The sequence below is a fragment of the Lutra lutra genome, chromosome 15 (assembly GCF_902655055.1).
Source record: "Lutra lutra chromosome 15, mLutLut1.2, whole genome shotgun sequence".
NCBI classification, from domain to species: domain Eukaryota; kingdom Metazoa; phylum Chordata; class Mammalia; order Carnivora; family Mustelidae; genus Lutra; species Lutra lutra.
In genome coordinates this window covers 13357586-13374662 of record NC_062292.1, presented here as the reverse complement: position 1 = coordinate 13374662, position 17077 = coordinate 13357586, and the positions used below count along the sequence as shown (strand labels likewise).

The 17077-nt window shown below is 53.1% G+C and overlaps 1 protein-coding gene across 4 annotated transcripts; it reads right to left on the bottom strand.

Annotated features, from left to right (window-relative positions):
- Positions 1 to 311: 311 nt before the first annotated feature.
- ATF3 (activating transcription factor 3) lies at positions 312 to 14355 on the bottom strand. 4 transcript variants are annotated; one of them, XM_047705019.1, is made up of 4 exons: positions 14224 to 14355; positions 6310 to 6557; positions 3137 to 3240; positions 312 to 1760 (listed from the first exon to the last, which is right to left on the bottom strand). In XM_047705019.1, the coding sequence occupies exons 2-4, from the start codon at positions 6551 to 6553 to the stop codon at positions 1563 to 1565; spliced, it is 546 nt and encodes a 181-aa protein (XP_047560975.1). In that variant the 5' UTR covers positions 6554 to 6557; positions 14224 to 14355; the 3' UTR covers positions 312 to 1562. The 4 variants fall into 4 exon arrangements, with proteins under 4 accessions (XP_047560975.1, XP_047560976.1, XP_047560974.1 ...); XM_047705020.1 differs by lacking the exon at positions 14224 to 14355 and adding an exon at positions 12885 to 13091 and having other exon boundaries at positions 3137 to 3244; positions 6314 to 6557; XM_047705018.1 differs by lacking the exon at positions 14224 to 14355 and adding an exon at positions 12868 to 13088.
- Between the last annotated feature and the right edge of the window lie 2722 nt (positions 14356 to 17077).

Here is a 17077-nt window from a genome sequence, read left to right as displayed (position 1 = left end):
TTTTTTTTTAAAGATTTTATTTATTTATTTGACAGAGATCACACTTAGGCGGAGAGGCAGGCAGAGAGAGAGAGAGGAGGAAGGGAGCCTGCTTAGCAGAGAGCCTGATGCAGGGCTCGATCCCAGGACCCTGGGATCATGATCTGAGCTGAAGGCAGAGGCTTTAACCCACTGAGCCACCCAGGCGCCCCTCCTGGGAGAATTTTTAAGCAAAACGCCCCTCTGCCCACAATGGAGGAGTGGGAGGTGGGAAAATGACTTAAGTTCACCCACAAACCCATTGAACAAGAACAGAAACCAGCACGACACTCAAGTTTACCACATCTTGGTTCCAATATTTATTATATCAACAGGTTAGGAATACTAGGATAAATAAGTAATATTTTCTCTTACAGAAAATTTTAATGTACTATTGAGTAGGATTAAACACTCTGAGGATTTCACAGAAACATCAGAATTTAAACAGACAGTAGCCAGAGTCCTGTGGCCAGTGTGAATGACCTCTCACAGCTCTCAATGCTCTGCGCCAGATTTCTACAAACCTCTTCATGACAAACAATGCCACTAACATACAACAATGCTAAAGCCTCGGCATCACCGGTTTCAAATGTGTCTCCACTGAATGTGGTTGTCAACCGCGAGAGAAGGAAAATGGAATATTCTTTGGCTCTTCTGGCCTAGAAACAACTCCTGACCTAAGTCACCGAGTGGAGTCCTAGCCCTTTGGAAGTCAGACTTCCTGCTTTCTTCCTGTGACATTAGAACTGAGTTTGCGACAGAGGGCCTGCAGTCATGCCCATGAGTTTTGCATCAATACCTGGTGCTGAGGGAAAGGGAGCTTTCTCTAGTGGTTTGAAGCTGCCCAGCTCACCAGCAGAATTCTCTTCTCCCGGGGTGGACAAGTTCTTCTGGCCACCTCAACATTCTGTAAGACACTGCCTTGTGGTGATCGCCCCCCAAACTCTCAGAAACCAGATCTGAGGAAATTCACACCGGTGTTGTGTGCAATAAACACCAGGAGAGCACAATGCCTAGCTTGGACACAGTGATGCCTCGCACACAGTAATTCCGGTGACTGATAGCAGGTTTGCTAGAAAGCACAACCCTGGCCATTGTACAACGTTGCTAAACGCCATTCTCACTCCGTGTCCTGTGCATGGCCGTGGCAGTGGCAGTGCAGGACGTGGCCCCACTCCATCCACCCAAGGTCCAGACACTTCTTCAGCATGAGTCCTAATGATGAGAGTCCTGGTCTCGGTAGAATCCAGGCAGAAGATGGGCAGGACCCTGACCAGGGCCCCTCTGTAGCATCCAAGAATAGCCAGCGTGTTAAGGCCTAAATCCTGGCATTGAGACAAAAATATGCCCTCATCCTGGTCCAATGTCCACTCTGGTACAGAGAGGGAAGGCCCAGCTGAGTTACCCAGGGCTCTTCCGCCTCGATGGTTCTTCACGGCTGGGATGCGAGAGGGGCACAGGAAGTCAGATCTCCAATGGCTTCAGGGTTCAGGATGTAGAAGGTTTCAATGAGGACTCCCCAGTTGCCCCCATACCACGATGGCTTAGCTTTGCAATGTTCCTTCTTTTATCTGTTGGATAAAAAGGTTTCTCTCATCTTCTGGAGTCCGCCCGTTCTGAGCCCGGACAATGCACGTGGGCCGGTGAAGGTTGAGCATGTATATCAGATGCTGCTTCTCGTTCTTGAGCTCTTCGATCTGGGCCTTCAGTTCGGCGTTCACACTCTCCAGCTTCTCCGACTCCTGGGGGATAAGCAACATAAGTGTTAGGGACGGAGCCAAGGTTCCAGTACAGAGAGGCTGGCCTCGGGGTGCTGGAGGTCACTGCCATCAGGGTTCATCAGGCTGGGAATGGCCCTCAGGGAGGGAGTGTGGTGGGCTCCCCAGGGACAGTGTCACCACAAAGCTGGGACAGCGGCATTAGGTCTGGAAGAATCCAGATCCTGGGGAAGCCTTTGAACTTGGAGACTTCTTCAGAGACGCCCTCAAGTTTCCACTCACAGTTGAGTGCGGGTTGTGACTCTCATGGCAATGAACCGATGGCTCAGATAACTCCTCTGTCAGTCCAAGGGTCCATGCGCAGCCCTCCTGGACCCACGAGGGCCCCGAGCGCTGGGAAGAAATGCACACTCATGGTGCTTAGTCTTTCCTGAGTCGCTAATTTCAGCGAGAAGTTCATCTCCCCAAAAGAAATGTACAAGGCAGCACACAAAATGTCTCCGTTTTCACTGCCTCCCTGAAGCCATCACCAGAACCCCTGGGGACCAGCAGATCCCTGGCGGACACTCTGCCCTGGCCTGTCCACCCTTGGGGGAGGGGACACAGGCACGGGAAGGACTGTGCCAGGGCCCACCCCACCTGCCCGGAGATGCTCTTCCTGCCTGAGCTTCTCCCTGCAGAAGGGGAGCCGGCAGAACGCAGCAGGGACCTCGGACGGACCGCGGGATGAGCTGAGAAGGGAGGGAGTTAGGAACACAGAAGCACCCAGAAAAAAAAAAAAAAAGAGTGTAACTACTGCTTGCAGATTAAGGAAATAACTTGTTTGAAGAGATTAATTAAAGGCTTTTCATACTGAGCCAATGAGAGCTGGCAGCTTCCTTCTCTTGGTAAAACGGGTGAGGGAGGCTTCCTCTGACTGGGCTGACAGATCCTGCAGCCTGGAAGCTGCCGGGCATGTGTGGACGGGCCAAGCCTGCTGGGAATCTGGGCAGCAGACAAGCTGCGGTTTTTAATTCACACACCTGCTTCTTCTACACCCAGAATCCCCTTGGAGGTGCTCACAGCTTTGTCCCCCCTCTTGCAGCAACTGGCTTCTCAGTACCAGCTACACATCCTTCTGGGCAGGGGCCTTTCTGACTCCCCTTGTGATGGCAAATGAGGTTGGTGGGGGGCAAGCAGGAGCAGGAGGAGGCGGTGAGGCGGGGACGACTCTCTCTGTTTCTTTCTTAAAGATTTACTTGTTTATCTTAGAGAGAGAGAGGAAGTGTGGGGAGGGGCAAAGGGAGAGAATCCTCAAGCAGACTCCCCATCAGCGCTCAGCGCACAGCCGGCCTCGGGGCTCGATCCCAGGACCGACTGCCCGCCCCCCATGCCCGCCCGGCGCTGCAGGGAGGACTGACTTTCTGCAGGCACTCTGTCTTCTCCTTCTTCTTGTTCCGGCACTTGGCAGCTGCAATCTTGTTTCTTTCCCGACGCCTCTTTTTCCTTTCGTCTTCTTCAGGAGCTGCCTATAAAATTCAAGAGACCGCACGCTTCATGGGAGGCAGAAAATGCACCCCATCTTAAACACGCCGCCTTTCACTGCAGCAGAAACGGCAAAGCAGGACAGCCTCCATGCGAGGAGGGCTGAAGTCAAGTCCTAGCCTCCTGCAGGAAACCTCTCCACATGTACTCGCAAAGGAAGAATGCAAACCGAAGAACCGCTGGTGAAAATTACGTTGACAATACTGGGGCGCCTGGGTGGCCCCGTGGGTTAGAGCCTCTGCCTTCGGCTCAGGTCATGATCTCAGGGTCCTGGGATCGAGCCCCGCATCGGGCTCTCTGCTCAGCGGGGAGCCTGCTTCCCCGTTTCTCTCTGCCTGCCTCTCTGCCTACTTGTGATCTCTGTCTGTCAAATAAATAAAATTTTTTAAAAATAGTTTTAAAAAATCACATTCACAATACTAGTCAGTTAAAATTCAGCTTATCTGAAAAATACATTTGGATTCTGAAATGAGTGGGATATTCAAATTGAAAACTATCAGTAACGACTGTAATCCCTTGGAGCAGGAAACAGATTCTGTTTCATTTCCTTTCCCCTGGATCCAGGAATGACATCAGGAACATCGGCTAGCCGGCTACCTTTTCTCTCCTGCCTCTTTGATTTGAGACCCAGGGCACCCCATTCACCTCTGTCTTCACTCAGAGCATGAAAGCACCTCCTTCATGAATTCCAGAGAAGCCATGAAGCTCCCGGAAAAGAGGAACCCAAGCATATTCCCCAAACAAAGTGGCATTATCGGCCTGGGGCTTGGTGCCACCTGTTGGCTGTGACCAGGATCCAACCAGTGACTCAGCCAGCAAAGACCGACCAACCTCTTCCTCTGTGCCCCACCCTGAGGCAGCCGTGGGGGTCCTCAGAGAAAAAAACCCTGTCCCGCTTTAGGATCTGGTCCTCTCTGGAGGTTGGCTCTGATCCTGACTGATGGGGAACCCACAAAGTTCAGCCACGGGGCTTGGCTTAGAAGCCTGAGACCGCCCGGGATGAGGTACTCACGGTGGGCTTGAGTGGGTGATGGTCTAGGCTGCTAACGTCAGACCTTGTTGTCACCTGTCGCTGCCCCGGACAGCAGGAAAGGGCTCCCCAGGGAGCCACACCTCAAATCAGAGAAATCCTGGGGCACTGTAGTCACCTCAGATCCGTCTTATTACTAGTCCTGTGGCTTTGACGACACCGAGTTAGCTGCACAGAGATGGAAGGCCTCACGATTTAGAGAAACAAAGCCCGAGGGGAAAGCAGGGTAAGGGGCAGTTTTATCTTTTATATTCTGGACCCCAGGACCACACAGGCAGACATCTGAGTTTAAACTAAACTGGCTCTGAATCCCAGCTTCACCACTTATCAGCTGTGACACCTTGGGCAACTTACCATCCTCCTCTGAGCCTCAGTTTCCCTCACTTGTAAAATACGATCAATAATCTTATCAATCTAATGGTGTTGGGAGGAATATATAAAATTCAAATGCTCTGCACAGTGCTTAGCTTATAGTCAGTGCTACGTAAGCCTTAGTTACTATCATATTAACCTCACTGTTCCTCATCAAGAACTCAGCAATGGTGGTGCTCTCTACACAACCCTACAGGTGTTTTTGGATAGGTGGGAGAGGACTCAGGGTTTTCTCATATGACGGAGTATTTGAAAGTAGAGCAAATCTCAGAATCGTACACTGTCAGAGATAGAAAAGGCTTTAAAGAACCATTCGGTTCAATCTCCTGACTGTCCTGACATGGAAACGAGAGACAGAGGGACCAGCAGCAGTGCATTCGGGGAGACCCAGGAATCACTAGTTCATGGTCACTAAACCAGCAGGCGACAAAGCTCGGGTGTAAACCCAGACTTCTGGCTCCCTGTCCTGTGTCCTCTCTGGGATGCACTGCCTCATTCTACCTTGTTGCCTTCCCAGAGGTGACTGGGACCTGGCGGAACAGGGTCCTGCTGCCCAAACACATGCATGCCCATCGGTTTCACAGGTGAGTATTATAGCAAACAAGGGGACCTGAATTTTCAACGATTTAGTTGGTGCATTCTCTTCCCAGCAGAAGAACCTACTTGTTATACTGAGCTAAAATCAGAAGGTCACTTAGTAAACACAGTCAGCGGATAAGCTGGGTGGCTTTAAGGGGTACGTCCACGGAACAGGAGATATTCTGTCACTGGCTGTCCTCTGCACTGGACATCTGCTTCTTCCTCTGAACAACTCTCCAAATACCCTTGCAAAATGCTTTTCTTTCTTCTATGGGGAGCCTACTACTTCCCATTACATCCCGTTATCTCAAGGTATTTAGAGAATTTTTTTAAAAATTCCGGGTGTGTCCCATGGCCCACCTTGCACCGTCCAGTAGCAGACAAGGCGATGATGACATCCTGAGGTTAATGGAGCACAAGCGCTGCCTCTAATGATGGCTTATGGATACAGTGTCATGTGGAGCCCCGCGGCCAGTCACTGAGTGCTGACCATCAGCGAGACCCCCAGCAAACGCCATGTCGTTGAAGCCTTAGCTCAATCCTATGCAGGAGTCACTGTTACCACCACACCCTTTTATAGAATCATAAAGATGCAGAACCAGCTTCCTTTTAAACTCAGTCCTTTCTTGGCCAGTTCTGCTACCCCTTGACCAAAGACAGTGGTCATGGCAGATGAGTAAGCCTGATACACTCCCATCTCTTATCCACGAGGGAAAGGCCCACAAAGTAGTCCACAAAGACCTCCCCTCTGAGGTCCTCGAGCCACCACCGCATGGCCAGCAACCAGCTCTCAGACTTCTCACCACGCCTGTTACTCCGGGTGTCTTATAGAAGAGCGCCCGACAGGGAAGCGTGCAAGTGTTGGAGACAGAGGTGCCCTCGGAGCAGAAGCTGTTACCGGGGCTGTGAGTACGGCTGGCTGGTCCTGGCTCCCCAGGCTGGCTGCTGGAGTCTTCGCCGTGATGAACACTGTCACCACACTCTGAGCAGCCCCCTGCCTGGAGCACGCCCGGCCTGGGGGGTGTACAGTGGAAAAGCGCGGAAAGAACCGGAGAGAACACGGGGAACCTACCTCGGTTTTCGTGACTGCCATCTCGAGGGGTCTGCCGCTGACCGTGACCGACTCCAGTGCAGAGGACATCCGGTGACAGAGGTGCTTGTTCTGGATGGCGAACCTCAGCTCTTCCTTGACAAAGGGTGTCAGGTTAGCAAAATCCTCAAACACCAGTGACCCAGGAGGGGACAGGCAGGGGACGATGGCAGATGCACTGACTTCCGAGGCAGAGACCTGGCCTGGGTGTTGAAGCATCATTTTGCTGAAAGAAATATGGAGACCCAAAGTACTTCAGGGATTTGGGGCGTGGGATCAAGTCTCCCCATATCCGCGGCCGCCAACACCGGAGCTGCATTCCCCTTGGGCTTCTGTGTTGTTTTCATTTTATGCTGCCCTCCTCCTGAGGAAAACAGGTTCTTAAAACACACAGCTCGGTGATGTGCATAAAATGCCTTCTTGAAATGTATAAAGGGTGGCATTTCAGGCTACCCTGAGTTCAAGAAGGTGTTAGTTTTGGCCGGTGCGCATATACGCAAATAGCCTCAAACAGTCCTGAAAGAGGAAGAGCATTTAAAGAAAGAAAAAACAAACAAAAAAAACCAACAGTGAGACTCTTATGTAACCCCACTTTCAGTCTCTGTTTTGAAAAGAAACTTGGAAGGTATCTGAAGGGAAGCTGAATGTATCTGTCCGTGAATGGAAGTAAGAACGACGGCCTGGGGACTCTTGGATTTAGCAAATAAATCTCTGAAGCTTCTCCCTCAAGAATTTTGATCCAAGTCAGTGAGAACGAGGACAGTAACTGCAGCCAGCACGTGTGTTTCTTCAGCCCAGTCTGGCAGGGCCTGGGGCTGGGGTGGGGGAGTCACGTCACAAGGGACCAGTAGCCCCGTCTTTTTTTTTTTTTTTTAAGATTTTATTTATTTATCTGATAGAGAGAGATCACAAGTAGGCAGAGAGGCAAGCAGAGACAGAGGGGGAAGCAGGCTCACCGCCAAGCAGAGAGCCCAACATGGGGCTCGATCCCAGGACCCTGAGACCATGACCGGAGCTGAAGGCAGTGGTTTAACCCACTGAGCCACCCAGGCGCCCCCAGTAGCCCCTTCTTAAGGTTAAGACCGCTGAAGCAAAAGACCTCAAGAGAAGCAAAGCAAGGAACCAAGAATTTGGGCCTCTCCCGGGGGTGGGGGTGTTCAGCCCCATGGTGTCTGCAAAGGCTGGGGCTGGGGATCGAAGGGAACCTGGGACCGGCTCCAGTACTGAGGGATAGCGTGACCTAGACCGAGTCTCAGTCTTCATCTGGCCGATGGCTGAGCGCGCCTGTGGCATGGGGACTGGGTGTCTCTACCCTTCCTGTGCCCAGAGCTGGCCCAGCGCCTGGCACCAGCTGCTCCCAAGGTCTGCTGTCCCCCGCAGACTACCCCACTGAGTACATGAAAGGGGGAAAGACAGGGTCAAATCAACCAGTCTCTGAGCTCTCATCTACCTCTGTCACTCGATAGCCCAGGGAGCCGAAAGGCGAAATGGAAGGAAAGTGAAGGGTGGAAGTCATAAGAGGCCCACAGTTCCAATCTGAAGAGCCCCCCACAAATCTCAGCCTGCCGTGCCCTCCCTCCAGCAGCGGCCGCATCCCCTCATCCCTGCAGTCAGTTCTCCAGGTATGTGGGGACAGTCTAGGCACACTGTCCCCTGGAGTGTCCTTCTCAATCTGGCCCTGTGCAGTCACTGGCCCAGTCTAGTAGACAGGAAACCCTTTGGCGTGTGACTAACATTTAACGAGTGTCTCCTTGACACTAGAAACCTTACCTGCATGATTTCATTTAACCCTCACGAGAACCCCGTGCATTAGGTCCTAGCCCCCTTTCACAGATGAGGTAACTGAGGTTTAGACCAGCTGAACACCTTGTTCAAATTCACAGAGTCGGTATGAGGCAGCATCAGGACTTAGATTAGGTCTGACCCCAGAACTCACACCCTGAACTTACAGAATACAAAACATTATTTACATGGCAAAAAAACAAAAAAGCCAGAGCAAACCTTTCTGGCGGGGTGAGGGCAGGGGTGGGTGGGGTCCTGTTACAGAAGCGGTGGAGAGGAGAAGCCAGCAGAAGCAGGGAGCCAGGGGGAGAACATGCACTCTGTGCGACGGACGGCTCATCTTTCTGTGTCAGCCCGCACACTCTGGTTGCACTTCCAGAGCCCTAAGTGGGTCTTTTGTCCATACAATTCTTAGACTGGGGTCAGGTGATCACAGATTTGAGGCCTACTTACTCATCATCACACCTCCCAGTGCCTGTTTTCTCCTCTATAAAAGAAGGCTAATGACCAATCACCCCCTTTTTCCAGAGTTGTGCAAGGAGTTGAGAAAGTAATACATGAACGTGCCCTGGAAAATATGAAACAACTGGGAGGCCTCCCCCGGATCCCTGCAGCCCAGGGGCTGGCTCTGTGACAGATGCCATGCGGGGTCCCGCTGGCAGGGTGGCTGGTCATTCTCCGTGATCTCAAACACTTCGGAAGAGATCACCCTGACCTCTGAATGGACTCCCCCTTACGATCTGAAAAACACTGATGGAGGCAAGAATGCCAGGCCACCAGTGCCACCACTGACTGTTCAAAGAAATCTGGGAAACAGCTGTCATTCTCTTCCCAAAGCCCTGTGTCGTGAGCCGGAACCCATGTTCCTCTATCAGTTTAATTGTATCATCAGAGGATGTGGGGAGGATACTTCTCTGACCAGTGATCAGTTCTGAGGAACAGCCTCCTGAAGCCCGAGGCTTAGGATTCTCCAGTGCATTCATGTTTTCCCTCCCTTAACCGACTTGATTAAAAACCCAGTAGTTCCGGGTGGAATTCTGAGCTACCACTGGGGGGCCTTTGTTTGGATGACTGGATGGCTCTCCTCCACTTCGGTAGTCTGAATTTGAGTGTAGTTCTATTTCACACACACACACACACACACACACCACCCCCCCCCCCCCGGCTAAGTTTATTAATGAGCTCGCGGGGCTTGGGGTCTGCTGTTTAGGACTGGTTTTTTCCCTTTTTAGTTTAAAGTCAGCCATCCCGATGAAAGTAACAAGAATGTCAGTGGTATGGAATGTTTTCATGAAAAGCAATGGGTGGGCTTACTTGGGGGGATGGAAATGGATTGTAAAAATGCTTTTAAAAAGCCTTTCAGAAAGGAAATCAGTTACATTTGTAGAGATCTGAGCTTTCTCTGCATTCTGCTACAGCTTAATTTCTTGAGATACTACTTTCTAGTTACCCCTTGACTCATTCTCTTAAGGTCTGATTGAGCCCAGGCTCAGGCTGTGTCCCTATGAGGAAAATGAGGAAAATGAAGTTAAAGCTTCAGACAACTTTCTGAAAGTCAAGACTTGCCAACATTCCCCCTCACTGAAGAACAAAAAAATCTTGTTGGGGATTTTCTGAGTTGGCTTTCTACATTGATCTTAAAACTGTCCAGACTTGCTACAAAGAACCTCCATTTTACTTTTGCTTCATTATCTTCAATCAGAAACCATGTCATATCTTTGGCAGTTTCATCATTTTCAAGAAAGTGAAACTTTACTCATGTATTTCTTTAACTGGAAATTCAACTCCCAGATTTTATTTCCTAGTAGCTACAACTACGCTGAATTTTCACTTTTAATTTTCATCTCCTCGCACTAAGCGCTGCTCGTAAAACATCTCACAGTATAGGAAGCCGATACTGGTCTTTCACAAACTTCCTATCTTGGTCTTTCTCCCAGCCTATCTAAAAACTGAATAGGCCCATCACTGGGCCTGATTACTGGGCTTATCACTGATAAGCCACTCACACTTTCTGGGTCTCAGTCTCCTCATCTGTAAAATGAGGCCAATATCGCCTGACCCCATTCCCTCACGAGATCATACATACAAGATCATACAAGAGTCACAAAGGTCGATTTATATACACACTGGATGGCCATTACTACTGTGATTCCACTTTTCCCATTTCAGGGGAACTCAAAATGTTGTCGTCAATGCAAGTTAGCCCCATTAATCAGGAATTACCTGGAAGCTAATGAAATCCAGGTCATTTTTTTCTTCTTTTGTACTTTGGTTGACCCTGGGCTCCCAATCTACCCCACTATTTATTTGCTGGTAAAAGCTTTTTTCCACTGCTCTCACGTACTTGAGAAATAACCAGTTCTCACATATGAAACCATTTCTAGTTTCTCCGGTGTCCTGGCTATGTACTTCCTCCTCCCTAGGCAGGGTGATACTTCCAACCGTTGACCCTGTTCCATGCCCAGCCAACTGAAAACAGAAGAAATCATGAACTCTACATAATGGGGTGGAATGCCTGGTATTAGAGGCACGTAGTTCAGATCTTCATTTTGCAATTAACATGAGATCCAGGAAGGTGGTGACTTGCCCGAGGCCATAAAGCTGGTGAGTGGCCCAGCCCTCACCAAGCTGTTGACCACTCACCCACTGCTCCTTTTACTTCATCACCAATAGAGATCCAACACCGATAGGACCAACCAATAAGGCAAATGGAGAATAGAGCCACTGGCCAGGCAGACGAGCGGTCAGCAGTCTTAGTAACCTGGTACCCACAACGGAGGAGGCTTTGACACCACTGAGACAGGGAGGGAGTACTGAAGAATGAGAACAATGGAGAGAAAGAGCCAAGAGGGAGACAGAGAGGGGTGGGGTTAAGACAGAAAGGATGGGAAGGCTCCAACAGCTGCCACACAGGTGCTGGGTGCTCTAACCGATCCTCACCGTCAGCCTGGAGTGAGTGGGGCCTGTCACACTGTCTCTGAAACCACCCAGATGGTAACAACCACAAACCTCTCTGCCACCCCAGTCTTTGTCCAGGATATCCTCAAGGCGAGAGTCTATATGTCGTAGAATTAGTCTATACCAAATACTAAATACAAAATAAGAAGGGCAGTAATAACAACTTCTCCTTCATTTAAAGATGGGGAGCTCCGGGGCGCCTGGGTGGCTCAGCGGGTTAAAGCCTCTGCCTTCAGCTCAAGTCATGGTCCCAGGGTCCTGGGATCAGCCCCGCATCCTTCGGGCTCTCTGCTCAGCAGAGAGCCTGCTTCCTCCTCTCTCTCTGCCTACTTGTGATCTCTGTCAAATAAATAAATAACTCTTAAAAAAAAAAAGATGGGGAGCCTCCGCAACAAATGGGACTGTCACCCACACTGAAACAGGTGCATTGGGGGAGACCACCGGAATTTTCTATCACTCATCCCCACCCCCCACCCCCGCCCAGTCCCCTTCATCAAGGGTTTAGCAAGGAGGTAAATGTGATCTGCGTAATAAAATTCGGGAAAAGAAAATGGTTAGGAGGAAAGTAAGTAAGCAGATGACATGAAAATGGGGTGTGGGGGATCAGAGGAGAACCAATGCAATGGAAAGAACCTTAGGAAGGGAAGACATGGCCCATAGAGAAGTCCCCTCCCCTCACTGCCTCCAAAGCTGGTCAGTGACATTAGACAGAGACCCACCACCCCCCAAGTCATTCAAGGCTCTTCACGGGTCCCCTTTCTTTCAGTTACATCGCCCTGGAATCTGAAAAACTTCTGCCAGAGAGGACCTTAATGGTCATCGGTCCAACCACCACTTGGTGCTTCCAAACAGGCCGAGGGAGCCAGCACCCGGCCCTGGGCGCCCACTTCTCTCAGCTGGGGAAACTGAGCCTCAAAGACACGAAGTGCAGTGTAAGCTCTCAGGGTCCCGGCCACTAGACCACGAAGGCATTCTCTCAACTATCTGCGAGGGCTTCTCACCCTTGTTTCTTCCAAGGTGCGAAACGCAGAGAAACCCGCGGACCTGCGGGAGGAAGAGTCACAGGTACGAGAGCAAAGCGAGTGAGAGCCTTGGGACGAGAAGTCTCCCGCCCAGGGGTTGGACACCAGCCTGTGCCGGGAAGCCTCACCGCCTTCCACCTCAGGACAGCAACGCGAACGCCCGCCACCTCTAAACTTATCCCAACTAACTTTTCGCTCCAGGCTCCGGCGAGGTCTCCCCGCCCAGCGCTCCAGGGTGCCCAGGGCGACCCCCAGCGGCCGCACCCGCGACCCCGGCACGACCGTCCCTTTCCCATTCATTCGGTCCCGCTCCTGGGGCAGCCCTTCATCCGGCGCCCGGCCTCGGTGCCTCTCCGCGGGACCCGGGAAGGCTGGGCTCGGGAACGGCGGTGCCGGGCACGAAGCGAAGGATGAGAGGGATTGAGCCGGACAGCCTTGGCCACCCCCGCGCACCCACCTCCCCACGCCAGCCCCGGGCGAGATAAGCGAACGCCGAGGGCGAAGAGGAACGGGGCTCCGAAGCCCGCGGAGGAGCCGGAGCCCGCCCTCTCCGTCATCGGGAACCTTTCGCGCCCCAAGTCAAAAGAGAAAGTTCTTTGCGAGAAACTTTCCGAAGCGCCGTGGAGCAGCCTTGCCTGGGAGAAGTTCGGCCAGAGTTCTTTCGCAGCCAGAGGCTGGGGGCGCGGATCGGGGACGGGCGCAGGGGTCGCGGGACTGGTTATTAGAGGGGCGCAAAGGGAATGAAAGCGGGCCACCCTCGCCGCGCTCACTCACTCGGTTCCAGCGCTCACCTCCGGTCTCCACGCGGGGCGGCCAGGGTCCAGAGGGCGGGCGGGGTCGGGGCGGGGTCGGGCAGGCTGTCTGCGGGGCAGAGGGGCGAGCTCCGAGGACGCACCGCCGGCGCGCGGACTGGCGGGCGGGTGTGCTCGGGTTCGGGCGGCGGCGCCGGGAGAGCGCTGGGCACTGCGCGCTTCGCTGCGTGCGACTGTGGCTCAAAGCGCGTTGCATCACCCCTTTTATAGCCCTCGGGCTGGCGGCGAGCCAGCTTACTCCGGGTTACGAGTCCCAGGCTGACGTAATGCTATTAATAGCTTCCCCCGAGAACCAGCCGAACTAGGCTGGGCTGGGAGGAGGCATGGAGGAGGGGCCAAAGGGGGAAGGGAGGAGGGGGACTGGTGATGCAAGCTCGGGGAGGAGCCGGCCGCGACAAGCTCTCCCGGCCTCTCGCTCTCGGACGCACACCCGCCCGCCCTCTCTCTCCATATCAGGACCGGAGCCGTCCGGGCGGGCCGCCAGATGTGCGTACTCGCCGCTGCGTGTTCCAGGCATGAGCCAATGGTGCCCAAGCCAGCGGCATGACTCCACTGTGCTGGCATCTCTCCCTCCGCTAGATTGGAGGACAGGGGGGAGATGGAGGGGCGGGGCCTGGCCGCAACCCAAACTAGGTGAGGCTGGGAAGCGGGCACGACCTTTCTCTAAAATGCGTGGTCATTTTCTGGGGCCCCTTTCCCCCTCCCCCAGACGCCGCCTTCCCAAGTTGGGGGACAGGGTAGGGTCAGAAGCGGTAGCCCCCGCTGTGGGAGAGGTGCCCAAAAGACCCCTGCGTGAACCCTCACAGTTACCCGCCGGGGCTGAACTCCTTCGCTTGGCCCGCGAGAAGTCCGCGCGTTAACCCAATCGCGGAGGGCAGCGCTCGGTCGGCACGGTGCGCCCTAGCCCGCCGCCCGGGCACACCCCGCAGGAGCGCATACGCGGAACCGTCTCCGGGCGGGCGGGGAGCGGGTCCCCGAGGCCGGGGCAGGTGCTAGGACCGTGCCGATTAGGATTTTTTTAACAACCACAAAGCGTTTGAAATTGACGAGCAGTTTCTCAGTGAAGCGAACAGAACATGGAAAGAGGAGAGGAGCTGAAAAATTAGTGGCAACTTGGGCAATAAGAGTGAGGTTGAAACCGAGCGGCCGGGACGAGGAGGAAAGAGAAGGTGCTTTGATCCCTGCGGGCCAGGCGGAGGGGGGTCGCCACCCTCTCAGGCTACGTTTAGGGAAAACCCATCTTCGCCTTTCACGCGTTTTTCTGCTCCCAGAGCGGAATTGGTTGGGGCAAGACGGCGGGGAGTTGGGGCGCACTCACCGCAGCCGAAATGAGGCCCCGTAGCAGAAATCCCTTCGCCCCTCCAGCCCGGCTGTCGGGAAAGGTTGGGTCCTATGGCTCCAGATACTCGTTGGGGCTTCAACAGAACTGGATTTGAGCCTTTAAAACGATTTCCGGGTTCCGATTCCTCGACCCCAGCTGTCTCGGCTTCGAGAGTGGAAGAACCAGGGACCTTCTCAACTGCCCAAGGACGAATATACGTGGACGCGAGTGTGGCTCGCGAAGTTTCGAACCTGCTCGGGGCGGGGGGGAGGGGGGACCGCGCGCGCCCGTTGGGTATTGGGGGCGCGGTTGGGGGCAAAACCCCCTGCTTTCCCCTGGCTCTTGGGAGAGGCGATCGAAGGTCATAGTTTGGTAATTTGAAGTAAGAACTAGAAGGGTCGTGGAGCCCGGGCCCCCTCCAGCAGCCCCACACCGGCACCTGCACCCCTACAGTCGGCGGTGATGGAGCGGTCGCCCCCACCTCCCCCACTCCCCCAATCCCACTTACACACACCTGGGAATATCTGTCCGTTTCCCCAGCCCCTCCGATTGCCCAGCCGCCTGGGGGGCAGAGACCCTCAGAGCTGCAGGTGAAACTGCAGGTCCCCCACACCCGTGTTCCTGCCCCCCAAGCCCGAACCTCATCCAGAACACTCCCTCGCCAAGCTTCCGGCCTCAGACAACTCGGAGGGCAGTCTCGGAAGCCCCCTCCCCCGCCCCCAGCCGGTCTGGGAGCCCAGGGATTCCACACCGGATCCTCGAGGACGTAGCCCCGCACCTGAGCGGCTTTCCCGCTGCGTCGCGCGAGAAGCGTGGGGCGGTTGTTTTTGCTTTACTTTTCGCCCAGGTAACGGCTCTCCTGGCCCCACCCTCCACCCCCACGCCCACACCCCCTCGCACCCAGCCCCACACCCCCCCCCCACCCTCCTGCAGACGCGCGGGCAGGTAAACCCCGGGCGTGTCGGCACAACCCCTAGAACGCTGCAAGACCAGAAGGAAGAACGTTTATACATTTAAATGAAAATTATTTGGGATTTTCTACGCATCTATTATATCTACTTATCTATTGTTCTGGAATAAATTGCACCATCGTAAATTGAAACAAGGAGATGGAGAACGTGTGAAATACCCCTCCCCCTCTTTTTTTCCTCTCCCTGAAATGCCTACAGAAATCTTTAACCAGTTTACATTTTAATACATCCAAGCCAGATTTGTGGTTGAGTCCTGTGATTGTGGGGAAATTCAATTTAGGGCGTAGGGTAAACAAACAGCCAGACCAGCCTCCAGAAAACAATGCAAGAGAAGGGTAATTTACGATAGAGAAGTCTACAACCCTAGTTGCTTGTTTTTATTATCATCTTTCCTCCTCTTCCTTTTACTGGTCTTGTTTCATTCAAATTAAGTCTTGGTTTTGAATCTCCAAGTCACCCCCAGACAGAAAATGCTGTCAGCTGTTCACAGAAGTGTGAGACTCGCATTCTCTGCTTCCCAGTCCCGCTGAAACTCTAAAAGTGATAAGAATCTTGACAGGGAAGTAAGTCCACCCCTTGTGAATGAAACTCTTATCCAAGGAAAACAAAAACTAGGGCTGCCTGCCTCCCTGCCCCCAGCCCCCCAGGACTGCGAAATGCCCGCCCAGCTGGAGAGAGACTGGAAGGGATTCACGCTGGGGAAGAGCCCCAAGGTGTGCGCCGCAGGAGGAGTGATCAATATCACAGTCCTGGGTGTCCTCCTTTCACCCTGACTTCAGGTAAAGCCACCGATGTCTAGCGTGCGCACTCTGTACCATCTAGAAGAGGGGCCAGAAAAGTTCCCCAGACCAAAACGCTCCTCTAAGCAAAGGCAAAGCACGCCTCCTCCTCTGAGACGGAGGCGCGGGGCTGGGATTATCCGGGGAGGAGGAGGGTGCGTATGGCTCGGGAGAAGAGGGTTAAGCAGAAATTTGAATATTGCTGAGGTGCCACGCTGGAGAACCGCCGAGGGAATCCACATTCAGACCAGCCCTAGTATGTTTTGCTGAGATAAGAATTGGAAACTTCATGCCGGGGCATGTGCGAAAGGAAGGGAAAAAAGTTAAAAGGAGTGGGGACGGAACTAGGCAGCTAAAAACAGCCCACTCGTGGTAACGAATCTAAACACCAAAACACTGCAGGGAGCCAAAAAAAAAAAAAATAGTGCAAGGGATATTTAAAGATTTTGGCAGTTTCTTAGTCCAGGGAACAGTCCCTTCCCACTCTGTCCCCCATGACATTATTCTTCTTCCAAACCCCAAGATTGTATTTGCTTACAGAGCTCTGGACAGGTAAGTTCAGAAGAGAATCAGGGAAACAGCCAGGAACCACGAGCCCTGTCCTGGCTTCACCCACTTCTTCACCACAGAAAGGGATTGGAGAGGAAATTTTTCTTCTCTACTCTGCTTTCCAAAGCCCACACTTACTGTAAAGTCAGTTAGAATGTGGGAGTCACTCATCGAAGAGTCTCCAAAATGGACATCCCCGAGAACCAGGGAAGCGTCCCATGCTGGACTCTGAAGCATGGAAGGTGAACCACGGATGCCGCATTCAGCACTCAGCAGCCGTGTTACCCTGGAGGAGTCATTTCTCCGTCTCTCAGCTGAGCTGGAAAATGGCAGCAGTAACAGCACCTAACGCAGAAACTTGTTGGGAGGATTCCCTGAGGAAGGGGCACACAGCCACTCCTCAGTGGCGTCAATTATGAATCAAGAGGGGCTTTCTAGGAGAAACCCCTGCATCTCTCTCCCAAAGGCCATTCTGTCCCATTAGTCAGTAGTGACAGTGGTGGTTGACGTGGAGCCAGAAATGATCGCCTTCAGGGGAGCAGGGAGAAGACT

Bases quoted from the DNA above. Each gene is read 5' to 3' on its own strand.
- ATF3 (XM_047705019.1), bottom strand. From the start codon at position 6,553: ATGATGCTTCAACACCCAGGCCAGGTCTCTGCCTCGGAAGTCAGTGCA. The intron at 3,241-6,309 runs GTTCCCCGTGTT...TTTTATAGGCAG, and splicing joins AGTCACGAAAACCGAGGTAG to CTCCTGAAGAAGACGAAAGG. The intron at 1,761-3,136 runs GTCAGTCCTCCC...CTTATCCCCCAG, and splicing joins AGACAGAGTGCCTGCAGAAA to GAGTCGGAGAAGCTGGAGAG.